Source organism: Antechinus flavipes, chromosome 3, assembly GCF_016432865.1.
Source record: "Antechinus flavipes isolate AdamAnt ecotype Samford, QLD, Australia chromosome 3, AdamAnt_v2, whole genome shotgun sequence".
Classification (NCBI taxonomy): Eukaryota; Metazoa; Chordata; class Mammalia; order Dasyuromorphia; family Dasyuridae; genus Antechinus; species Antechinus flavipes.
Window position 1 is genome coordinate 426,244,560 of NC_067400.1, and position 27,915 is coordinate 426,272,474.

The 27,915-nt window shown below is 31.6% G+C and overlaps 1 protein-coding gene and 1 long non-coding RNA gene across 2 annotated transcripts in view; one reads left to right on the plus strand and one right to left on the minus strand.

Moving 5' to 3' along the window:
* Positions 1–27,915, plus strand: part of LOC127554589 (sodium channel protein type 9 subunit alpha) — a 193,673-nt gene that overhangs the window by 125,162 nt on the left and 40,596 nt on the right. The window contains exons 17-18 of the mRNA XM_051986236.1: positions 161–637; positions 15,316–15,436. Coding sequence (XP_051842196.1) covers positions 161–637; positions 15,316–15,436 — 598 coding nt within the window. The remainder of the gene's footprint in view (positions 1–160; positions 638–15,315; positions 15,437–27,915) is intronic.
* LOC127554591 (uncharacterized) overlaps positions 1–27,915 on the minus strand; it is a 157,774-nt gene that overhangs the window by 21,698 nt on the left and 108,161 nt on the right. The gene's annotated exons all lie outside the window — the stretch shown is intronic.

Genomic DNA, 27,915 nt, shown 5'->3' on the forward strand with positions numbered 1-27,915 from the left:
TTATCTGCATATAAAAAAAGAGAATAGACTTTAAATATATATACATGTATGTGTGTATATTGTATATATGCACAGACATATATGTATTGTGTATATAAATCAATAGCTCTTCAGAAAATAAAAGGTATCCTTGTATTTTTTTTTCCTTTCCTATTTGTAGGTACTGAACCTTTTTCTGGCTTTATTACTGAGCTCATTTAGTTCAGATAATCTTACAGCAATTGAAGAAGATACTGATACAAATAATCTTCAGCTTGCAGTGGTGAGAATTAAAAAGGGAATAAATTATGTGAAAAAAAACATGTATGAATTCATTCAAAAAGCATTCATTAAGAAGCCAAAGATTTCAAACGAGATCAGAAGAGTGGATGATCAAAATATTAAAAAAGAAAATTGCATACCCAATCGTACTCTTGCTGAAATGAGCAAAGATCAGTATTTTCACACAGATAGAGATGGGACCAGTGGTTTTGGCAGCAGCATGGAAAGATACATGATGGATGAGAGTGACTATCAATCTATCATTCACAATCCTAGTCTCACTGTCACAGTACCTATTGCCCTGGGAGAATCTGATTTTGAAAATGCAAATACTGAAGAATTTAGCAGTGAATCAGATATTGAGGGCAGCAAAGAGGTAAGATTATTTTATGAATATTTTTGATAGCATAAGATAGTAGGATTGGATAATCACTTATGAAGTTTTTGTCTTAAAATTTATCTGCCTCAGTAATTTCCTAACAAATCTGCTCATGGTTTCACTTATTAGTACCAGAAAATGAATTTCACGTCTCATAAACTACATAAAAATTCAATTAATTAAAACAAAAGTATCCTTAAACTTATCCTTGTAGGAAAAAAAGTAATTATTTTACTTTTAGGTTTTATTTAAGAAATTATTGGTGTTTTAAATCATGTGATAGAGAACTTTTCAAACAATCATCAGGTAGAACTGAATATGTGTTCTTTGGGATTCATGGAAGGTAAGAAACTGCCTCATGAGTTTATAGTCTAGTTATAGATAAAAGACTGACGTGAAAAAATTGAAAATTATTTATAATGAAACATTGAATCATAGTTCAGAGACGAAAGAGCTAAAAGAGGCCCTGAGGAAGGATTTAACTAAAGATCTGAAACTTGAGATGGGGCTTGAAGAATGGGTGGTAATTTAATCAATAGAAGGGACACAAGAAGGAATTCCAGGAAAGGTGGAAGTTAAGGTAAAACTATTTTTCACACAGTGTGATTTATCTCATTGATACTTACAATGGATTTTTTTTAGTAAAAGAACATTTCATAAAACTTTAAAATTTCAAAACAATAGAAATAATCATTTATGTAATGCTTTCTATTTATTTGGCCCTTATATATTACTTACTAACTATATATAAATTAGGAAAGTGAGAATCACATTAAATTATATGGGTTGTCACTTGGCTAGTACATGTCAGAGGAAGCATCTAGACCTAACATCTTTCCTGATTCCAAGATCAATATATTTTCCACAGCACCATTATGTCTATTGCTTCCCATTTTTGCTACCCTATTATAACTCTTCTATCCAAAAAGAATATAAAATTGAAATGGAAAGATAGAAATAGGAAGGATTCTTTTTATTTTTTTTTAAATTTAGTAACTATATGCAGAAAAGACACCAGCACATGATCACATATTCAAGAATAATGAATGTCTTTTTTCCTGCAAAAATCAAAAATGAAATTTTATGGAAATATGTATTTTCTTAAAATATACCTTCTTGACACATGACTGATTATGTGACTGGATTGTATTTACTACCTTGCATTCCTGCTGGAGTGAAATAAACCTCAAGGGCTTGACATGTGGTGAATTTTTTGATGCTATTAAACATACAGCTTGTCTGGTTTTTTTGTTTGTTCATTTTAAATAGAAATGGTCACAGGCTCTTAATGGAGACCTTATCAGTAAAGCAATTCAAAATCCTATTGGAATGATTTTAAAGAAAAGGGGAAGGGGATTTGACAATGATCTATATTTGGTTGTTGTTGTTGTTGTTGTTGTTGAGGAAGAGAAGTCCATAACTGGTTCTTTTTAAGATCCATTAGGCTGGAAGTTTTCTTTGGTCCAAGTTGTAGGTTTCATTTCTAAACCCTAGCGTTATTATAATTAGGCAATTCGTTGGTACAGCAGGTCAATCAGAATAATCAGGAAAGTCTGAGTTAAGCCTGAGTTCAAATTGTATCTCAGATACTAACCCTTTAACTTTGGACAACCCATCTGAAACTCAGTTTATTCTTCTGTAAATTGGGGATAATAATACCACTTATCTTCCAAAGTTGTTATGAGGATAAAAAAAGATTTGATATTTGTAAAGTATTTTGTATAACTTAAATTACTAAATAAATACTAGGCATTAAATAAATAGTAGACATTACTTGGAAATTTCTCTTGTGTTTTGGAGAAAAGAAAGGAAAGTACTAGTCTGGCAGCCCAGAAATTCTGCCATAACCTAAAATTCTAAGAATTTGCCTGACTTGCTTTGTGATATAGTATAACCCTTGTACATTGATAATTGACAGATAATTTTCCTTATCGATTGTTAAGTTAGCTGAGGAGACCTACATAAAGAAGGCAATGAGCTATACTTCTCTGAATTGTAATTAGATTCTTCATTCTGAACTAATGAATTCTTTTGGCTAGCAATCTTCTTCAAATATTGTTGAAGTTAAGTTCAAGCAAAATGTTTAGCTATAGTGCCTTCCTAAATCAATCTGGTTTCATTTGGCAGACACCAGTGTCTGTGTTTGATGTAAAACTATTGACTTAATGTGGACACAATTTATACTTCCTAGAACTAGAAAGCATATGTTGTCATCTGTGGTTTAAGCACTGGAATATAGCCACTATTATACCTTTTCAGAACATAATGATAGAAATATCTATTAAATCTTTGAATGCCCAAACTCTAGGCCCAAGTCAGAATGTTATTGCTACAGCAGAGTAGTAATGAGATGTTCAATTAAACCTAAAGAGAAAAATCCAATTTTCTTTTTACTTATCACAGTGATTCACAGTCATTAGATGATCAAGAGTTCCTTAAAATGTAGGATCCCTTTATATAAAGTGCAAAATTCTCATTTATTTCTATAATAAAGACATATATACCCTTGGCAATTACTTGATAATAGGTTACTTTCCTCTTTAATTAATAGGTAAAACTGTTTTAATAAAACCATCCTAATCTTTTTCTTGGAATTGTATATAAGAATAAGAATAATAACAAAAGCTTTAAATGCAAGCTTTTATTGCTTGCATTTAAATACTGCTTTATAGGCTCCAAAACACTTTACAAATATTGTCTCATGTAATCCTCACAAATGCCCTGAGATTTAGGTGCTATTACTATTCCCATTTTATAGTCAAGAAACTTAGGCAGGTACTGGTTAAAAAACTTAATCAGGGTCATAAACTAGTAACCATGTGAGGTCAGGTCTTCCTGGCTACAGGCATAGTGCACTATCTAGAGTCATCTGCCTACTAATAAGGTTTTCTCATCAGTCAATTGAAATAACCTACACATGGGAGGTATAATTATCGTCTTGATGATTACTAATTATTTAAACACTTATTTTCTATAAGTTTAAAATTTTTGGTTCCTTGTAAAACACAGAATACAAAACATTGCATAGTAAATGCCATGTTGAAAATGTCATACTAAAGACTTTTAGTGAAGTGTGCAATGCTATAATATCAAAATCAGAGCCTTTCTTTGTAATATGACTATTTGTTCAAATAATTTTAATGTCTTCACTCTCAATTCTCTAATCTTATTATTTTCAGCCATTTTTCTAGGCAATCAGTCAATAAATATTTATTTATTACCTAATATGTGCCAGTTACTGTGCTAAATGCTATGGTTATAAAAAGAGCTAAAAGTCTCCTCTATCAAAGAACTCACATTTTAATGGTGAAGACAACAAGCAAACAAATATATACAAACGAGTTATATATAGAACAAATAGGAAATAATTAATAGAGAGATAAAGAGAAATTAGGAAAGGCTTCCTGTAGAAGCCCCATAGAAGGGATTTTGGTTGGGATTTAAAGAAGCATGGGGAAACCAGGAGGCAGAGATGAGGGAAAGTTTTCTTAACATAGAAGAAAGCCAGAGACAGTGACTGGAGCCAAGAGAAAGAGTGTTTTATTCAAAGAATAACCTTGAGTCCACTGTGATTGGACTGAAGAGGATGGTGGTGTGAGGTGTATAAGAATACTAGAAAAATGAAGTCAGAAGAAATAAGGTTGTGAAAGACTTTGAACACCCACAAGATGTTGTATTTCATTGGAGTTAACAGGGAACCACTGGAGTTTGTTTGGGTTTTTTGTTTTGTTTTGGTTTTTTTTGTTTATTTGTTTTGTTTTTAAAAGAGTGTGACATGGTTGGACTTACAATTTAGAATTTTAGGATTTAGCTCAGAGTCCTGGCTTTTATTCTTTATGCATGATAAAATTTTAATGACTCATCATTCTGAGTTTGAGAAAGGAAGGAGAAGTTTAGATTTATCCCATTGAATTTATTTTAAAAAGTAGGGAGAAAAGATCTTTTCAGGGCGAGAAGATAATTCACTTTTGATCCATTTACTCTTTGAAAAGTAAGTTGGCTAGAGTTAGTGATGAAGTAGATAGTAAGTTTACTAAGTCTATGGAGATCTCTTCCAACAAGAAAATTTGGTTTATTATCATTTTAATATCTTTGACATCTGTAATTATTCTATTAAAACGAAATAGATGTAATTGTGTGCCAAAGCCTACATGTAATTTAAGTTCATGAAAATTACACAATTCCTAATTATTCTGTGAAAAACTCTAGAACACCTGCTCCAAGGTTTTTTTTTTGTTTTTATTTATTTTCTTTGAAAAATAGTAGTATTTTTCAAACCTACTCTTATTGTTGTCTATAATCTATTTATCATGCTCTGGAAGAAAGTAGTAACATCATTGCTTTGAAAGGCACTTTGCTAAATATTCTGATCTTCATTTGGGCAGGTAAGTTCCCAATCTATTTAATATAGATAATAATTGTAATGCCTGAAACAGATATTCTTGCTTCTTTTTTATATTTTTGTAATCAGTAGCAAAAAATGTATCTCTTAGAAGAATAATTTATTAGTTTTTGCATTTCGGATTCCTGTTAATATAATCTAATAATGTGTGTCTATCTGTCTATATTTTTTAATATTACATTGCTGCTTTATTGAATGTATTTGGTATATTTTCATTTCCAAACCTTTGGAAAATCTAGAGAATAATTCTTCATTTTCCATGACACATTGTTGCTCTTTACCCATAAATATACTACCATATTTAATTTTATGGAAATTTTGTCCTTAGAATATGATTCTTTTTCTCTGAGACATTTTAATTCTATCTCATCCCTAAATAGTGTTTAACATTGTTCTTTGAATATAGTAGTTATTTAATAAATAGTTTTTGACTGACTAAACAAGAACATCTGAAAGCATCATAGTCAGTCAATTACTTCATGATAAATATTAAATTTTCATGAGCTTATGCTAGGTACCTATTGGCTAATATCAGACATTTCCCCAAGTAGATGCAAAAATCAGTGAAAAATCATCACCTTCTAAGTGTAATTATTAGTCGCTTAATGGTAGTATATTTAAACTAACAATTTCCAAATGCATATACTATAGATCCTTGACTATTATTTTTAGTTTTATATTAAAAGTATGATGGCATCTTTCCCCCTTTGTGAATTTTATATTTAATATCTCTAAAGACCTTGTTTACTCTGTATGAATTCTTAAAACTGCAAAGTGACTCTCCAGTAGCACCATATTTATCGTTCAGATTTGTCTTCAAGTCCTACTGTTGTTGTTTTTTTAACAATTTTGGTTTCCTTAAGAATTTATGAACTGTGCTAGTATGTACTAGTTACTTCTCTTCCAATGACCTTTTGTCCTTCTAACTCAAAAGATACATACTCTGATTTTTCACAACTAGGATATATGAAAAAATGTAAAAAGAAATAGGAGATGCAAAATTTTAAAGATTTGACATGTGGTTAGCAGTCATTTTGGAAAATATGATCCTTAAGATCAAACAAAAAGTCAACAGGAAAACATGTTTATTTCATTGATGATTGTGAGAAATAAAATGATTGGTATTGCCACCTTTAACAGCACATACCATCTCATAGCTTTGTTCTAGTTAGTTAGTTATTTTCCTAACGTGACCATCATTGTCATCTTCAATTCTTGCCTGGATGCACAAGAAACTAAATTCAATTCAACAAACATTTATTAAACTCTTACTATGTTCAAGAGACTGTGCTAGGCACCAATAATACAGTGATGAAAAATAATGTCCTTGCCAATAGGGAAGTTCCACATTACTGGGAAGGAACATGGCCAGATGAAAAAACATAATTAGATGAAGATTGTCAGGATAACCAGGGAAATGAAAATTGCATAATATGCAGATTGCTTGAAAGAACTAAGGGTACTTTTATCCTTGTTGTTCAGTTGTTGCAGTCATATCCAACTCTTTGTGATCTCATTTGCAGTTTTATTTATAAAGGTACTACAATAGTTTAACCATTTCCTTCTTCAATGCATTCTACAGATAATGAAACTGAGGCAAACAAGGTTAAGTGACTTGCTCAGGGTCACACAGTTAATAAGATTTGAACTGAGGAAAATGAGTCTTCTTGACTCCAGACCTCAGGACTCTATCCATTGTACCAAGAAAAGCAAAAACATTGAGGTAGAGAGAAATGATAATTGCATTCAAGTATCTTAAGGGCAGAAAGGCAGAAGTAGAATCATTATGTCATATTTCAGAGAGGCAATTATTGGTGTCAGAAATTTTCTCACAACTAGTACTATACAGAAATGGATTGAGTGGCTTAGGAGATCATCAATCAAGTGCTAAATAACTAATTTGGGTAGGTAAAGAAGAATGGATAAATGTTATACAAAGCATTGTTGCTAGTAATTTGGACTAAATGATCTCTGGGATTGATATCAACTCTGAGATTCTGTGAAACACATAAGAACATATATTTAGTAAAGTAAAACTCTGAATATTATTTCATACACAAACTTAAATATTTGAAAGAATAATTTTATGTATAATATTTATTTTGTGTGTCTGTATTTCAATTATACTTTAAATATACCATGTAAAATTATTTTTAATTGTTAATATATTCTCTTAGAAAAGAAAAGTATTCTCTTCGAAAATATATTCTCTTAGAAAATAAAACCCCTTATTATCTGGTTCTTATTTCTGTTTATACTTCATATTTTCTTAGAATTGAGTGTAAAAATTTTGATATTAGTGTTATTGTCCAGTTGATGTTTGGCCACTATATTCTGTAATCAATGTAAGCTCAATGAGTGGTATGAAAATTTTCTCTGTGGGAATAGAGAAAACTTCTTACAGCAAAGAGAATGTTATACAGATTTTGACTTGAATAACATATTTCTACTCACCTGATGCTAGTTATTTGTCACTTTTTTGTTATGATTGAATATTTGTTTAAATACTATAAAAATGGAAAGTTTTCTGCCTCCATTATTAAACATTCTCATTGGGGTTGAATAGGAAGGACTATTAGGGAAGAAAGGAGAAGGAAGTCAAGCATTTATATAGCATTTGGGTGGGCATTGGGCTAAGTGCTCTATGAATATTATCTCATTTATTTTCGTAAGCAATCTGTTCTCTTACAATGTCTTATTTTATAGTTGGGGAAAGTAAGGCACAAGGTCATATGGCTAGTAAATGTCTGGGCTGAATTTGAACTCAGGTCTTCCTGGCACTGGCCCAGTCTATATTTTTATTGTGCCAGCCAGCTTCCTTGAAGATTATGAAGTGTTGCATTAGAATCAACACAGAAAATATCATGCCTTCTTTCATAAGGTTCCCTTCTTATATAACCAAATGATGATATTAGATGGTTTCTAATCTGTTTCTTTCTTTTTTTTTTTCCTTTTGTGAATTGCCTTTTAATATTATGTTGAGTATTTCATTATATTGACTGGGTTTCAAATTACTTTCAAAGTTTTCTTCAAGTGTATAAAAAGCAGCATTTTCACATACTTTAGGTGCATAAATATTCATATAATCCAGATATATTCTTTATTTTTCAATTATACTCAAATAATTAACCTGATTCTAGAAGCTAAAGGTAATATGACTACATGTGTAACCTTCATTGCCTTACATTCTTACTTCTCACAGGGGTTAAAAAGGAAGGTGGATAAATCAAGGAAGCAGTTCTGGTGTTTTAAACCAGGCAGAGACAAATGTGACAACTTTTGCACAGGTTACCTAAAAAAAAAATCATACATATATGATATTTTTTTCAATGTCTCTTGTCTTGCATGCCAATAAGCTGGAATATATTCCTGCCAAGTCCATTGCAATAAAGTAAAATTCCATAACCAGGATTGAGGCTCTTATCACAGCATGTTCCTGGAGCATTGCATCATTTTTTTGTGATTTCTCTTGCTGAAAGTTCTCTGATACATCTATGTAGTATTTTGGCATCCTCAACTGCATGTTCAATCGGTTTTTATCATTTGGATTATAAAAGTGAGAAATTGGGTGTAACAGAAGCCATTAAAACACCATTGAACTTTGAGACTGGCCAATTTAACTGTTTTTGAAAAGGTTATGTATTATATCACTTTTAAAATTTACATTCATTGAAATTTTGCTTTCAAAGCAAGACATCTTTGGGAGAAATAAAAATTGAGCTCATGTTTTAAAGAATTCTCAATCAGAGAAAGAGGAATTTACATAATTGAAATTTTAATTCTGATTCAACTACCAAGAAAAAGATGACTCAGATTCCAGCAGAAACTCTCTATAATTTTAGGAAATTTTAGTTATATCTGGAAGACACCTGAATTCCTAGACTAGCTAGATATTTTCAGGAAAAAAAAGAATAACTCATCTTTAGATAGCACTTGAAGTGCTTATAAATTACTTTTTTCATAACAAGTTTTGCCAGTGTTGTCACCATTTTTTTTGAGGAAACAGAGGGTCAGTCAGTTAGTGTAAACTTGCCCAGGATTATTTAACTGATGTGTATCAGAGATGGAACTGGGTAGAAGTTGCAAAATATCAAATTTTGACTTGATATCAGGGAATATAAATTTTCTAAGAGCTACCCAGAAACAGAGTGGTCTGCCTTCAGAGACAGTGGATTTTGCAGCCTCAAGTAAAGGTCCAAATGATCATTTATCAGGCATGTTCAGGCAGGAAATTCCTTTAAAATGAATTTGATAGACACTGAATACAACTCTGAAATTCTGTAACTAATCTTCTGACTCTGAAACCAGAATCACAACTAACTTTTTTCAGTAAAGAAAACTATAGCAACAACATATGTATGCCTTTTGTCCCAGGTCACAAAGTGAGTGGTGGGGAATTTCAGTTTCTGGATGAAGATCTTGACTTTTCTTTGGATTTTTTTATGAAGGAAATTAAGGATTAATACGGTATTTCTCTGTTGAGTGAACTGACTCTGTTCAGTAAATCTATTTACAATATGAGTTAAAATACTCCTTTTTAGTTTGGGCAGAATATTAGTAATTTAGGTTGACAAGGATCAGTGAAAAAAATAACAAAAATATAATTTCTTATGTTTTCTCAAATTATCAAGTTCAATGAAAATTAAAACAATACCTTAGATAAAGTTATTTACTTCATTAATTTTTACTACAACTTTATTGAACCATAGCATATTTTCATGCTGACAACCTGTGAGATAGTTCAAGGAATAATTTGACTGGTCTTAATAAAAAGGGCCTTAGATTATTCCTTTCTTCTTAATTCTGCAGTGACTTTTTTTATGTCTCATATATTTTGCACTTTTTACAAACCTGTCCCAAGATGTCTTAACATGCTTTAAACTTTTCTAAAACTTTTGAGACACATTGGGTTTATTTAACTCAGCTGTATTTAATTAGAGTTTATGCTTTATTGTGTTTCACTATCAAAGACCAGCTGTAGAATATATATCCTAATTTGCCAAAGCTATTACAGATTTCTTTATATAGTGCTGCTGTAACATTAAAAAAAAAAAAGAAAGAAAACATGAGTATTCATTTTCAAACTCAGTAGACATTTTTGAGTATTTGAAATATAATGGCTTTTTTCTTTAAAATAAGTGTGTTCTTAAAAATATTTGTTTTATAATCCAGTTCATGGCATCAGTATGGCCTGTCATTGCTGTGACATCTATATCACAACAATCCATTATGGAATGATGAAAGCAAAACTTACTCAAAGATTTATAATGAATAAATAAAATTACCTTGCTTCATAGAGTATTACTTAATAAAAAAAATAGTATTATATTCAGGTTTCTCTATTTACTTTTATCTTTTCCAATATATTTTGCCATCATGCTTACTTATACTAAAAATGAAATGACTTAGAGGCAGTATTCCATTCACAAATAATTTGTTTCTAAACTATAAAAATATTTATATTTTATAGCTCTACAATTTATTTTAAAAAAAAAACTATTTCAGATTCCACAAAATCCAAGACCAGAATACTTCTATCAGGAAGTCAAGTGAAAAACTTCCCTTTTACATTGTCATCTTAGCATTATATTAGCCAACTTTGAGGAAGAAAGCATCTTTGTCAAAATGACTAGAAAGAATTTAAATCATTTATATTTAAACACATTTTAACAAAATGCTTTTGACTTGCTTACTAAATTACTTTAAGAAAACATGAATCAAATTTTTATGGTCATTTGGCTAAGAATTTGAAAATTTTATAAAACTTTGTGAATGGCTCTCTAAAATATAGCATTTATCCTCAATATGTTTACAGAAAATTATATATAATGAGTTTGATGATAAAGCTTTTTAATAAACTCTTCTGAAAGTGGCTTATGATTGGAAACAATAAAATTCTGTGACTTAGTAGAGCATTTTTACTTTATCCTGATTTATAACTTTTTAAACAACATACAGAACAAAACAGAAAGTCTTTAACTAGAGTTTATCCTTTATTGTATTTCACTATCAAAGACCATGGCCAAAGATAGATTACAAGCCATTTGTACCAATATGATTTCTTCCCTTTATTTTACAATTCAATTTTGGCTCTGTCTTTGACTTTGCTTAGTTCATCACATTTCTTGTGTCTTTATGTGATTAGTCTGTTGATTACTGTCATTTTATTCTTATGTCCCAGTCTGTCATGTTTCACTGAGTTATTTTCTGATTCCCACTTTTATTTATCATATAACAGAGACGTGGATAGCTATTTTCCAGTTAGTGTTAATTCAGCTGAGTTTTGTTGCAGCAGACCATTTTTGTACCAATGTGGAAATGTTTTAGTTTCTCCAGAAATAATTTGGCCATCTGACAAGATTGTATACTTGGTACCAATACTTAAATCAATAAGATATTCTTTTCATACTACCATCCTTACTGCTCACATGGTAAAAGAAAAGAAAAGTGATTTCAGAGTAATTTAAATGAAGAACATTTAATAGCACTGAGGGCTATTTTATATTTTTTATTTGTTAAATGGATTAGCATAGTTAAAAATAATCATACAGTGATGAGCTCTTCTGAAGTTAGCTATATTCATCCTCATATAACAGATATTGTCTGTCTTCAAGTCCAAACTAAAGGCCTTTCCATCCTGATAGAACCTGCCATCTACCAGTAATCATCTGTTGTCCTAACCTTGGAAAACTTCAGGTTAACCTCAGATCTAGAAGGGGAATCTGAAGTCTTTTGTGGGGGGTATAACTTCATTTTTGCATAATTTTCCATTTCTTGCTTTGGTCCTTTGCTTCTGTGGTTTAATTTATATGATTACTTATTCCATTTAGTTAGATTGAAATTCCTCTCTGCCTTGTGATCCCTAATGATTCTTGTTTATGTTTTCTCATACATTATCAGACTACATGATAATCAATTTAGAACTGAAAAAAAGACTTTAGAGATTAAATAGTTTGATCCTACAGTTTTAAAAATAAGGCAATTTACAGGTATAAATTAAAAGCTGGGGTACCAACCTAGATTCATTACTGCATTTTAGTTTTTCTTTATGTAAAAAGGTACCCTTCTTTTCTTCTTTAATTGAGATCAAAATTTTAGTTCAATAGATCATATAGGATAGTTTGTAAGGCACTTAGCACAATACCTGGCACGTAGTTGGTACTTAATAAATGCTTCTTCCCTTCCTCCTTATATCATTATTGGTTGATCAAACTACATCAGTGTGACCAGTGCACACACATTGAATATTTAATGTTATGTACAGGGTTAACTTCTTTACTATTAAAAACAAGTTGATTATTCTTTACAACAAGGCATAATAGTGACTACTGAAAATAGAATTAGGACTAGCAGAATAAATAGTTCCTTTTCCTTATTCTATTTTAATAATTGTGGATAATTATTTTTAAAAATTACTATAGTGGATATTTGTTTGGTGAAGCCAGTAATCTTATTATGATTTTGAAAAAGGAAAAACCAGCTGCTTAAAAGCTTCATTTTAGCAGAATCAGGGCTGTATATGACATTCTAATTACTAGTAAATTTGAAGTTTTGAAATATAATTTTCATTCCAATAAGTAGCATTAATCAATGGTACTGATTGGCATCAGCTCAGACTCAAAGGAATTTCTACTGCATTGATTAAAATGATAAATTTTTGCAAGAAGATTTTTTAATGTAGATACTACCTTAAATATATTTTACTCTTTTAATTATTTTAAGATATATTATATTTGATGACATTTAATAAGAAGAGCAAGAAGAAATCTCAAAACTACCTTTAAATTACTCAGGTCAAATTCATTAACCAGTACATCCAAAAATCATTCCATTTAAAAATGCTTACATCTCAAATGTAAAAAAAAAAAAAAAAAGCACTGTATATATATGGTTTAGCATCAGAGATTATTAATCTTTTTTGTTTCTTAGATTCCATTGATGTGTTCATATCTTATAGTCTCCTCAGAATTATCTTTTTAATGCATAAAATAAAATGAAATACATAGCATCACAAAGGAAATTAATTACTCTGAAATACAATTACCTAAATACTAAAACCACAAGTTTATTGACCCCAGTTTAAAAACTCTACTTTAGTAGAGTATGTATATGAATGGTAATGTGCCTTCATTTATATACTTATTATATCAGCATATCTATATGTATGTATACACACATATATATGTCTGTGTGTATGTGTGCATGTTTACACTTGTGCTGTGAGCAATTTATCCCTGCTGGGACCCATTTGACAACATATTTTCAGGACCTAATGACCTTAAATTTAGAAAAGATACACATACAGATATCTCACATGCCTATGGAAATTTGCTTCACTACAAAATGGGCAATGATTTATCCCTTTGCTCTGTCATATTACTATAGAAAACAATTCATATATGTATGTATGTATATATATACAAATATACATGTCAAAATTATTTTATTACTGATATAGACTCTGCTCTACTACTTAAATAAAAAAATTCCAACACTTGGCACAATGCCTGCCTTATAGAAGGCACTTAATAATTATTTGTTGATTGTTAACTCGTTGCTTTTGCTTAGTTCCCCAAATTTTTTTAGAAAAAGAATTTTTTCTCTAAAACCACTCATTCTCTGAGTATTCCTGAATAGTCATGCCCGTAGGTTTTAGATTCCTAGATTTTCATTTGCTTCTAAATGATGGACTCCTAAAACATGATAGATTCCCATTAATGATCTCCCAAATCAAAGTATAGTCACCTAATGGGAATAATGCCTCTAATGCCTATTATAAAATAAGTACCAATACCACTGTTCTTCTGATTATTGTGGTTTCATGAAGACTGTATCTGCTTACATCATTCCTCTCTCATACAGGTTTTTATTTGTGCAGTTTTTACTTATGTCATACTCTGTGTGATAACGAGATTGTAGTAGTTGAGCCAAAATATGTATTTACAATACTAACATTTAATTCAATATTTGCAACTGACTCTAAAAGTCATCAAGAAATAAAAAATAAAAAAAATTGCCTTATGTCAAATATTAAATTGCAAATTTGGATCAGCTAATGTAAAGTATTTTTCTTATTCTATTTTAGGAGCCACAATTAACATTTGATTTGAAATGCTCTAAAAATCATTTATAATTTTCATTTGATAATCTAATGTGCCTTGCTGGTACTTTTAAAATGTTCTTACATGTATAAGCAAATAAAAATGCATTAAAGTAGCTGCTGTTCTTCCATGTATAAGGACTAAATTAGGAAATTATATTTTCAAGACTTTTCCTATCCCTGCTAATAAATTTTACTTCTAACAAAAAAAGTGTGGGTTTTTTTTTACATTTATTTAAGTTTAGGAATAAAATAGGAGATAAAAAATAAACTCTCTTTGTCTTAGAATTAATTTTATGACCATAAGGAAATTAAACTCATTATTCTCATCTGTAAGTCTATCATGTTTGATTTCATTATTTGTTGCAGAGTTCGCATGTGATATTCAACTCAATGTGTAAACTAGCGTGACTTTTTGTACAAATGAATTTTTGTGTAAATGCTTTTAAATCTTACAGATCAAATTGATGATATAAGAAGAGAAAATTTAATTGGCCTCTTGAATTCTGATTTTAATGCTATTTTGAAATTTTTATCTTATATCATCCTGTTATATTGCTTTTTACATCAAAAAAGAGGAGCTTAAAATTGCAATTTTCTCTTGCTTTCTTCTGGTCATTTTTTTTTCATTTTTAACTATTAATGCCTTCACTTATCACTAGCTGATTGAACTGAATTAAATTTTCAGTTAAAAGAGATAGACATAGTATGACAAGTGGTGAAGTGCTATGGATTTTACAATCTTGATGGTCCTTAAACATATTTCCTGTTGCTTTTTTAAAAATGCAATGAAAAAGAAATCATGGTAAGACAATGGACTTAAAAACAATGCTATAACACAAATAGTATAGTACTAGTGTTGCAAAGTTATTTTTCCCTTTAAAGGTAATTTTAGCAAATAAATGCATTACTATTTTTAAAGATATATTTATTTTACAATGTTTACTAACAAACATAGTAGCCAACCCATAATGTGGGTAGAAAGATGAGGCAATGACACATTGCAAGGTTTCTAAACCTTAATGTGTGCTTATACATTTCTATGGCCGCAATATTGTTGCGTTTTGCATAATGTGTTGCATGCTTCTATATGAAATTCTAAAGATACTTTGTTAAATTAATTCTAAAATTATTTTTGTGGCTGGGGCTTTTTGTTTTTTTTTTTATTTTTAGCGAGTACACCGATCTAGTTCCTCTGAAGGCAGTACAATTGATAATGCTATCCCTGACAATAGAGAAGAAGAAGTAGCTGAACCTGAAAATTCAGATGAACCAGAGGCCTGTTTTACAGATGGTAAGAGGAAAATGGACACCTGTTCAGAGTGATTTTACTGTTGTTAATAGAATTCATTTTAATAGCTTCTCCCCCAAATACACAGATAGTTTTAAACATTGTAAATATTGTAAAACCTTGTGTTCCAAATTGTTCTCCTTTCTCCTCATCTCCTCCTCTAGACAAGCAATCCAATGTAAATTAAACATGTGCAATTTTCTAAACATATTTCCATATTTGTCATACTAGACAAGAAAAATAAGATCAAAAGGTGGAAGAGAAAAAAAAAAAAGATGAGAAAAAAAGCAAGCAAACAAGTAATAACAACAAAAGTAAAAATACTATGCTTTGATCCACATTCAGTATTCATAGTTTTCTCTTTGGATGCAGGTGGTTCTTCCCATTACAAATCTATTAGCATTGCCTTGAATATCCTTCTTTTGATAAGAGCCTAGTCCATCACAGTTGATTATCACATAATTTTGTTTTTGTGTACAATGTTCTCTTGGTTCTACTCACTTCACTTTAGCATTAGTTCATGCAAGTCTTTTCAGAATCTTCTGGAATCAGCTGGCTCATCATTTTTTTTTTAATTTGGAAAGTCTTATTTTATTTTGTCTCCCTCTAAAGAGGTGTGTTGAGTTTTCAAATTATTAATACAATGGGAAATGAGAAAATAGTATCCACATTCACATCCATTCAGTAAATATATCTACTTGGATTTGGGACTCTTTAAATGGATAAGGGAGTCACATTTTCTGCATGGCGATGATGATGACATTCATGTAGTAGCAATTATTTGCTAGATACTGTACTAAATGCTTTACAAAATTATCTCATTTGGTCCTCACAAATTCTATCTTTTTCCCTAGTAAATTTATTTGTTTTTCAAACACATTGCCTTACTAAAGATGTTGGAAGAGAAAAATCAGAGCAAAAGGGAAAAATCATAGAGAGATCAAAAAACAGAAAAAAAAGTAAACAGCTTGTGTTGATTTATATTCAGTCTCAGTCCTTTTTCTGGATGCAGATGGCATTTTCTGTTCAAAATCTCTTGGTATTACTCTGAATCACTGAACAACTGAGAAAAACCAAATCTTTCATAGTTGATCATCGCACATTCTTGCTGTTATTGTATACAATGTATTCCTGGCTTTTCTTGTCTTGCTCAGCATCAGTTTGTGTAAAAATTTGCAGGCCCTTCTAAAATCAGTTTGTTCATCATTTTTATAGGATAATATTTCATTATCTTCATATACCACAAATTGTTCAGTCATTCCTCAATCGATGGGCATCCATTCCTTTTCCAGTTCTTTGCTACCAAAAAGAGCTGCTACAAATATTTTTGCACATGCAGGTTCTTTCTCTTCCTTTATGATTTCCTTGGAATCCAGATTCAGTAATGGCACTGGTGGGTCAAAAGGGTATGCACAGTTTTACAGCTCTTTGGGCATAGTTCCAAATTGCTCTCCAAAATGGTGGGTCATCATTTTTTTCATAGAACAATAATATTCCATCACATTCATATGCTATAACTTATTCAGCCATTCCCCAACTAATGAGCATCCACTCAACTTCCAGTTCCTTGCCATTACAAAAAAAGGCTGCTACAAGCACATATAGGTCCTTTTCCCTTATTTATGATTTTTTGGGAATCCAGTAGAGAATGCTGGATCAAAGAGCAGCACAGTTTGATAACCCTTTGGGCATGGAATTCATTATTAAGAATGATGATATGAATGCGGCTTTTTTGTTTGGAATAAAGACTGGGTCATAACATGAATAGGAATTCCATTTAAAATTGCAACAGTGAATGATCTTTGCAAATCTTGTTTCCAGTCACACTCACCTTAGCCTTACACAACATGCCCTTCATTTGTTGACTAACAGCACTTACTTATGAAACAGTTGCTTAGAGGAGAGGATGGCCATGAAAAAGAATGATTCCACCTCACCCAAATTGTAAAAGAGTAAATTTACATTAGAGGGGTTTTAGTTGTAGTGTTTTACCAAATTTAGTTTGGTTATTAACTAAACTTTAGTTTACCAGTAAGTTTAATTACAAGACCCATTAACTAAAAGATAGCCACTTTTATGGTATATCTTGGGAAGGGGACTCATTTTTGAAAAGAACTCCTAATGTAGGAATTTCTTCCCTCATTTGACTTAGGAGTATTACACAGTTGCCTGGACTCTGGGATATTAACTTATTTACTAACAGTGACAGCCCAATACTTTCTTATTTGGTTGTTGTTCTTAGCAAAAATAATGGAGTGGTTTGTCTTTCATTTCCTTCTATAGCTCATTTTGGAGATGAGTAATTAGGCAAATCGTGTTCAGTGACATAACTATGTGAGGCCAGATTTGAACTCAGGAAAAGGAGTCTTCTTGATTTTATACCCAGTATTCTATCTAGCATACAAACTAGCTGTCCAAGATAAGTATGAATCAGTAGTAATGCTTGAAATTGAATTCTTTCATCTACTAAATTACCTCCCAACTAGCACTGCCCTTTCCTCTTTTCCTCTGTATTTATAATTGGATTAGCAAGTGTATGAGTGGGGGAAAAAAGACTATGATCAGGTGATTGAAAATACAGAAGTGCTTCACACTTCTCAAAATGTGATGTTGAAGACCTTTTAACAAACTTGATCTAATAGGCAATGTGTGCAAGTACTAGTCTTAGAGCAAGGAAGCTGAGTATTGTGAATAGAAAGAAGAATTGAAAGGATCAGAGTTCCATACAGTTACAAACATGTAATAGCTGTCATTATGAACAGGTCAGGAAATATCTCTGAATGTCAGTTTTCTCATCTATTAATAATTCCTGAAATATGTACAACATAGGATTGCTCTGAAGTTCAAATAAGAGAATGTATGTAAGATAGTTTGGGGGTCATTTTTCAGTCATATCTGACTTTGTGTCTCCATTTGGGGTTTTCTTGGCAAAGATACTAGAGTGGTTTGTCATTTCTTCCTCTAGTCATTTTACAGATGAGGAACTAAGGCAAACAGGGTTAAGGAACTTGTCTAAGGTCAGAGAACAAGTAATCTATCTTCTTGACTCCAGGCCTAGAGTTCTTGTACTATGCAACCTAGTTTCATAAAATACTTTTCAAGCTTTCAAATACAGCTAGCCTCTGATTATTGTAAAAAATAAATCCTCTGAGGTGGTCACATTATTGGAATTCATACTACATTATTTCCATTGAATTCTAATAAGTATGAATATCAGTAATAAGAACACTTCTCAAGAAACATTATTAGCACTAACCGGGACCCAGTTGTATTAATATCAGTATTAGTATGTATTATAAGTGAAAGATAGAAGATTGTGAAGGCCCATTTCAGTACCCTAAATATAATCATAATCATTGATTTTATTTGACACTAATTTTTCTTTATGATCTTAAATGAAAGTTGGCGCTATAGAGGCAAAGACTGGGATCTAAAATAATGAGCTATCTTTTGTGAAGATTATCTTAATAACACCTTCCCTTGTGTGTCCTGGTTTAGTATGGTAGTTGGCTTGTTTATTGATTTGTATAGTCTGCCATCAATGGGATTTGAAATTTGAGTCATTTGAGGATAAATTTCATCTGTTCTGTTCATACTTGTGAAAAAATGATTATATGAAGTAAAAAGAAAACTGAGAACAAAATTACAGAGCCATCTATGATTTAATTTGCAAAGCTAGCATTTGCTTATTAAACTAAGTCCCCCAGCTGCTCAGAGGTCAGGAACAAGGAGAGATTTAAGGAGATAATTTTTATTAAAATAAAAAAAAAAAAGAAGTACCGATAAAATGACAGAAACATGTTTTGAACTTAATTCATTTGGACAAGGACTAGTTAGTGTTTTTCTCCCCTCTCCTCCCCCCCCCCCCATAGTGCTTTTTGTGATCGCAAAATAAACTTGGAAAGAGGAACTTGTGGTCAATGGTTAACAATTACTCCTTTTTCCCAACTTCCTTAGAAACTCCCTTACTCAATTTAGATTCTAGCTAAAGAAAAAAAAGGGGGGAGCGGGCTTACCCACTTACCCACTTTTTATCCACTGGAAAAAAAAAACTGGATAATCTTTCTCCAACTGACATAAAGGGGATTTTAGCCTTTCATTTCTAGTGGAAAGAGGCACGTTGCCTTTTTAAACATATTATAAATTTATGATTATTTTATTCTTCTAAATTATCTGCTACTAAATGAAAAAGTCTTCTCAACCTAAGGAAGAAAAGAACACTAAGGAAGAAAAACAAAAATGCAAGCAGTTTATATTCATTTCCCAGTGTTCTTTCTTTGGGTGTAGCTGCTTCTGTCCATCCTTGATCAATTGAAACTGAATTAGCTCTCTTTATCAAAGAGATCCACTTCCAGCAGAACACATCTTCAAACAGTATCGTTGTTGAGGTATATAATGATCTCCTGGTTCTGCTCATTTCACTTAGCATCAGTTCATGTAAGTCTTGTCAGTCCTCTCTGTATTCATCCTGCTGGTCATTTCTTACAGGACAATAATATTCCATAATGTTTATATACCACAATTTACTCAACCATTCTCCAATTGATGGGCATCCATTCATTTTCCAGCTTCTAATCACTACAAACAGGGCTGCCACAAACATTTTGGCATATACAGGTTCCTTTCCCTTCTTTAGTATCTCTTTGGGGTATAAGCCCAGTAGAAACACTGCTGGATCAAAGGGTATGCATAGTTTGATAACTTTTTGAGCATAGTTACAAATCACTCTCCAAAATGGCTGGATGTGTTCACAATTCCACCAACAATGTATCAGTGTCCCTGTTTTCCCACATCCCCTCCAACATTCTGCATTATCTTTCCCTGTCATTCTAGCCAATCTGACAAGTATGTAGTGGTATCTCAGAGTTGTCTTAATTTGCATTTCTCTGATTAATAATGATTTGGAGCATATTTGCATATGGCTATGAATAGTTTTAATTTCTTCATCTGAGAATATCCTTTGACCATTTATCAATTGAAGAATGGCTTGATTTCTTATAAATTAGAGTCAATTCTCTATATATTTTGGAAATGAGGCCTTTATCAGAACCTTTGACTGTAAAAATGTTTTCCCAGTTTATTGCTTCCCTTCTAATCTTGTCTGCATTGATTTTGTTTGTATAAAAACTTTTCAATTTGATATAATCAAAATTTTCTATTTTGAGGTCAATAGTGATCTCTAGTTCTTCTTTGGACATAAATTCCTCCCTCTTCCACAGGCCTGCGAGGGAAACTATCCTATGCTCTTCCAATTTATTTATAATCTCATTCTTTATACCTAGGTCATGAACCCATTTTGACCTTATCTTGGTGTACGGTGTTAAGTGTGGGTCAATGCCTGATTTCTGCCATCTAATTTCCAATTTTCCCAACAATTTTTGTCAAATAATGTGTTCTTATCCCCAAAACTGGGGTCTTTGGGTTTGTCAAACACTAGATTATTAAAGTTATTGGCTTTTTTGTCCTTTGAACCTAACCTATTCCATTGATCAACTAGTCTATTTCTTAGCCAATACCAGATGGTTTTAGTAACTGATGTTTTGTAATATAATTTTAGATCTGGTACAGCTAGGCCACCTTCATTTGATTTTTCTTTCATTAATTCCCTTGAAATTCTTGACCTTTTGTTTTTCCATATGAACTTTGTTGTTATTTGTATAAAATATTTAGGAATCTATCTGTCAAGGGAAAAACAGAAACTTTATGAACAAAACTACAAAACACTTTCTACACAAATTAAATCTGATCCAAACAACTGGAAAAATATTAAATGCTCTTGGATTGGGCCAGCAAATATAATAAAGATAGTTTTCCTAATATTGAACCAGTTCTGCATTTCTACAAACTAAAATTAAATCAAAGCATTCAAAAAGAGCTGATTTCTTTTTTTATATTACCTTTTCTAACTGACTTTTTAAGCATCTTGATTAAATTCTAAATGTTAGGGATGTTTATGTTTATGGAAAAGAGCAAAACAAACTTATATAAACATATAAACTTTACATTCTAGCACCCTAACATTTTGCCTCATGTATTTTCAATAATGATGATGATAATTATTGATATTGATATAGCACTTTATAGTATACAGATATTGAACATTGAAGACAATTATTAAAGACATTTTCTCATTTGAACTTATATATAAGCATAATATAGTAAAAGTCAGATTCATTTATTACTTTGTTTACTCCATATGTTTTTAGCATATTTTGAAGATTTCCAGGTTATTATAAAATACCTGAATTTCCTGATTATTAAAATATATGAGTATTGAACTAAATGATATTGAAGGAACTAGAAGATTGCTTCTAGTTTTAAATCCTCTGAAACTGTGAAGGTTTTTTATTTTAAGTAAATCATATTTTTCATTTTTTATTTTACTAGAAAAGTGGTAGAACTTAATGAGTATCAACTGCCAACAATTTTCTATTTCCTCTTCCATCATTATATGGGAAAGATAGCATTTACCATCTAGAATATGGATTATCATGCCTTTTTCAGTGACAGCACTCTTTGCAAAAAATAAAATCTGCCAAAAAAAAATCTTTCCAAATGATTTTTTAGAAATAATGGTCATTAACACTACCAAACTGACATAATGTTAATGTAAATTATTTTTAAAAAAAACTTTTGAGAGCTGTTTTATTATGGGTCTAATATGGTCATGCATATCTTAGAAGGAGATGAATATTCAATATTAACAAGTATTTTATAACTGAGAACACTATTGGATGTTAGAAATAACCTTGCAAGATATTCTGCAACAATTTTCTTTTTCTTTCTACTTTTTTTACATAGATCATATTTAAAGTCATAGTTTCAGTTCATCATGCTTTCACTTAAATTTTTCTATATTTTAATTTTAAATTTGATGCATTTCAATGAAATACATGGACTCATTTATTTTTAAAGCGGTAATTTGACACAGTACTAGAATAAAACTGAAATTGAAACTATAATTATATTGGCATTTCTTGTCGGGTAGGGAGGGGATTTGATTCTTGAATGAGGTTCATGGATATTTACTTCATTATCAGTAAGAATTAGATGATTTACTGATGATAGGTATCAAAGAGATCATTTAACACAAATCTTTCATTTTTAGATGAGAAAAATAGTAGTGATTTCTCCAAAATTATAGATACAGACAGTAATAGATTTATTCAAACTCTGGTCTTTAAACTACTGACAATTTTGAAGTTTGTTTTATTTATCCTTTATAACCTTGCCCAATTATCTGTTATCATTATAATATTAATTATCATAATTACAAAAATAATGAGAGTAAATAGCTAAGAAAGTGTTGCCATTAAAGTCAAAGGAGTTCTCAAATCATGCTCTTTCATGTATTGCTTTGTGAGTGTAGGTAAGTCATTTAGTCTTCATCTGCAAAATGAGAAATATGGGTAATATGAGGTCTTGTTTTGCTCTATGATCATATAAAGGGATATATTATTTGTGTGCGAATGCATGATATTTCATATACTATGGGGCCAAGAAGAGAAGGTGCTAACAATAAAATTCTATTCAGATTCTGTTTGGGAGCAAAAGAAGCACTCATAAATCATTGAACAGTGAATAAAGGCTTATTTAGCTCCAGATTAGCAAAGATATAAACAAGAAGGATACAGTAAAATTTAGCTTATATAAATGCAGCCCCCCTCAGCAGATCTTTTTATATTAACTTACGTTGTCTGACATGTTAGAGAAGTCTCAACTCCACATGAATGGGACTTTTTAATGCTCTATGTTTTCCAGAAGGCTGTGTCATGGGAAGTTAGGAGCCAATTAGTTTCGGAGGACAGTTTTCTTGCCCTTTAGTCAAAATTAATCCCTCTTATGGGCCTGTTCTTGACACAGCTGGACTCTGGTAAGGCTCATCTTAAGTATTTTCAGATTGAATTTAGAACAATGAGGTCAGTCACACAATTAATTTAAAGTAATCAATCAGCCACGGCCCTGTATCTCAAGTTAGCGCATACTCTGTGCACAAGCAATACAGAAATCAAAGCTGATGGTTTTTCTGTTTGGACTTTGTCAAACACTACAACTTGTTTTTTCATGCACTCCCCTACATTGCTTCACAGAGCTCCCAAATTCATCTTCATTTTTGCCTCCTTACTGGGATAATACCACTTTTGTTTCTAATGGGAACATAGTCTAACAGTTATAAGGTTCATTGCTAAACTTTTTCACCTGGTTTAGGTCATTTCACTTATAACTGCCTGTTATGTACAGTCTGAATGCTTCAGATAGGGATTGAGGATTCAAAGTTAAAAAGACTACATAAATCTCACAATGCCATACAGCTAAGTTTTTAGTCAAAAGACCAGCTGTCAACTGTTTAGCCTATGAAATGACTGAGTTAGAAAGACAATTCGGCAGAAAGAATCAGAAAACTGTAACATGTAAACCGAAGTGACCCAGCCTCATCACTTTGCAAATGAGACTATAGTATCACATAGTACATAAATAGGAAAACTGAGAGTGAATTATTCCTCTGACTAGATGGGAAGCTAGGTAACTCAGTGGAAAGAGCAGCAAACCTGGAGTCAAAAACTGAGTTCAAAGTGAATATTTATTAGCCATGCAAATCTGGGCAAATCACTTAATGCTATTTGTCTCAGTTATCTCAATCAGACAGGACTGAAATGATTGAACAACAACTATCTCTGGTTAGAAGGAATTAGTCTAGAGTGGCAGATGTAGCAAATAGGCTAATGAATATAAGGACTGAAAAGAGGCCATTAGAATTAGCAATGAAGAAGTCCCTGGAAATCTTAAGTGTACAGTTTTAGGAAAGTGATTGGAAATGAGACTACAGAGAGAAAAGGCAATAATTAAGACTAGGCTATTTGGGGAATATTTCTCCCATTCCATTTTTATTATCCATTTTAAATTTTATTTTTATTTATTTTTTGCTGAGGCAATTGAGGGTTAAGTGACTTGCCCAGAGTCATACAGCCAGGAAATGTTAAGTGTCTGTGGTCAGATTTGAACTCACATCCTCCTGACTTCAGGGCTGGTGCTCTACCCACTACACCAACTAACTGCCCCCATTTATTATCCATTTTTTAAAATTGCTATATTATGTTATGAAACAATAAATGACTTCAAAGAAAATTCCAGGTGAACTCCCCTACAAAGCAACTTCTCTGTAAACAGTTACACTAAATTTATCTAATAGAATAATTTTTGATTTATTGTGTACCACTTTCTGTTTTTGAAGTTTGTCTCTTGTTAACAGAAAGGATGGATGTATTCTGGGTATTCTTGATTCTGGCTATTTTATCTTCTATAATTTTTTCTGACACTTTTCATTCTTGGATCTCATTCTCCCTGACTAGCTGATTCTTCTCATTCTCATTTGCTGGATCATTACTCATGCCCTACCTCCAAACCATGGATGTGTCTACAAGGGTCAGGATCCCTTCTTTCTTGGTGATATCATCAGTTTTCATCAATTTAATTATTATATCTATGGAGAAGACTCTGAGATATTTATCTTGTCCTGATCTCTTTTGAACTCTTGTCCTATTTTAGCTATGTGCACAAAACAAATATATTATTTCCCCCAAAACCAGCCCTAGTTCCTAACTTCCCTGCTTATGTCTATGGTATACCATCTTTCCAGGTACCTTAAGTTCATATTTTCAGAGAGTCATCCTTGATTTTTTTTATTCTTTTGCACATATCATGAGTTACTAAGTCTTCTATAATCATACCCCTCAACATCTCTCATATCTGTCCACTTCTCTTCATACACAACACAGTCACTATTGTTCAGGCCCTTATTATCCCTTTCCTGAACTATTGGAGTAGTTTGCTAATTTGTCTTCTGGCCACCAATCTCTCCCCACTCCAATCTGTTCTTCGCACTGTTGCTTAAGTAATATTCTGCTACTCAAAAAACTCAAATCACACTTAAATAAAATACAGGATCCTCTTTTTGGCAACAAAAGCCTTCCACGAATTTTGTATCTCACCCCAACTGCCCTGCCAGATGTTTACTTTACATGGAGTGCCATCTGTGTTCAGCCACCACCATGACTGGAATGAATTTGCTCTTTATGTCACCTCCAAGAATCCCTAGTTTCCTTTTAACGATAACTTCAAGTTCCCTTTTCTGCAAGAATCCGTTTCACATCCTCATAACTGTTAGCATTCCCTCCTTTAATATTAATTGAATACAATTTTTCCTAGTAAAATCTCCTTGAAAATAGTTTACTTTTTACCATTGAATTTGCAGTAGTAGGTTAGTAATTGGAACATAGTATGAACTTAATCAATATTTGTTCATTGATTTTTTAAACCCAATATAATTGATCAAATAACCTAAAGAAAGTATATAGGAAAAAAAAAAAAGAACTAGAATCAAGACAGAGCCTTGGAATATGCCCACCATTTTGGATAGGGATATTTTGGATAATTTGTGTCTAGATCGGAGAAAAAAGTAAACTAAGTAGTACAATTGAAATCCAAAGAAGAAAGTGTTTAAGATAAATCCAGGGGTAGTTCTGAGAAGTACAGTCAAATGCTCCCAAGATGTCAAGCAGAATTAAAACCGACAAAGGGACATTGAGTTTTTTAATTATAGATTTTGATTTACAAAACATATGCATGGGTAGTTTTTTCATCATTGACCCTTGCAAAACCTTCTGTTCCAACTTTTCCCCTCCTTCCCCCAACCCCCTTCCCTAGATGGCAGGCAGTACAATACATGTTAAAGTGTATGTTAAATACATTATATGTATATATATTTATACAGTTATCTTGCTTCACAAGAAAAATCAGATTTAGAAAGAATATAAAAACAACCTGAGAAGGAAAATAAAAATGAAAGCAAATAATAACAGAGTGGAAGTGCAATGTTGTGGTCCACACTCAGTTCCCACAGTTCTTTCACTGAGTGTAACTGATTCTCTTCATTACTTAACAATTGAAACTGATTTGGATCATCTCATTATTGAAGACAGCCACTTCCATCAGAATTGATTATCATATAGTATTGTTGTTGAAGTGTATAATGATCTCCTGGGGTTCTGCTCATTTCATGTAAGTTCTTCAAGTCTTTTGGAGTTCATGTAAGTCTCTTCAATCCTCTCTGTATTCATCTACTGGTCATTTCTTACAGAACAACAATATTCCATAACATTCATATATCACAATTTACCCAAACATTCTCCAATTGAGGGGTATCCACTCACTTTCCAGTTTCTGGCCACTACAAAAAGGACTGCCACAAACATTCTTGCACATACAGGTCCCTTTCCCTTAAGATCTCTTTGGGATATAAGCCCAGTGGAAACACTGCTGGATCAAAGAGTATGCACAATTTGATAACTTTTTGAGTTAGTTCCTAATTGCTCTCCAGAATGGTTGGATCCCTTCACAATTTTACCAATAATTTAGCAGGGAGAGACATTGATTTTTAGCAATTTAGAGAGAAAAAGTATATATAAGAATTATTCTTGTCTACTTTGAGCATATAATCTGTAAGGAATAAGACACACTCCTAAAGTTGAATGCACAATGTAATAATAAATACAATAAAGAACAACAAAAGTTGCTATATGTACTCTAAAGAGGAAGACCTATCTACTTAAAGAACATTCTTCCTTGTTCTCTATACTTGGACTTGGAGAGGAGTGTTTATTTTGTCTACTACTGACTAAAACTATTACTATAGCTATTTTATACTTCCTCCTAACTTTCACTGATGTTATTTTTACCTTTGTTTCCAGGAAACATTATTTTTTTATGCCAGCCTCATTTATTCAACAAACATTTAATGAATGTTGGTATATAAAGCACATTATGGAAATATTCTAGGGAATACTAACTTTAAGATACAACCTATGTTCTTGTGAACCTTACAGGGAGAGAAGACATATTACTCAAGTAATTGTAATTTTCTAAAAAAAAAGCCCATTGGATGTCAGAAGTTGTGTTAGTTTGATAAGGGAGTGAACACTTATAGTGGTAGGCTCAGGAGAGTCTTGGTGGATGTTATAGCATCTGAGCAATGCTGAAGTTATTGGACATAACCTAAATATTTTATAATTCTTAATTTTACTGACTTTCATATCATCTCTTACTCATGATTCCTCTCTGTAGTCATATACTCTTATACTTCTAATTAATACTTTGTCTAATTCTTTCATACTCCATTGTTAGTAGTTTTCATTTCATCCCAGCTTTTATAGCTATGATTTCAACAAATATCTATAATCCAAGCAGAATATTTGCACCCTTCATCATTTCACTTATATGACATTGCTACTGATAAGGCAAATTGATAGGGATGTGGACCTTTTTTTGTTACCAGTGATTGAATTAATTTAGATTCAACACAAATTTTATTAAGTACCAGGATACATAAAAGATCTTGGAGATATTAATCCTTTGCATTTCTAAAATGTTTTATTGTTTTTAGGGTATTTCAACATGTATTAAGACTTTATATCTTAATATAAAGT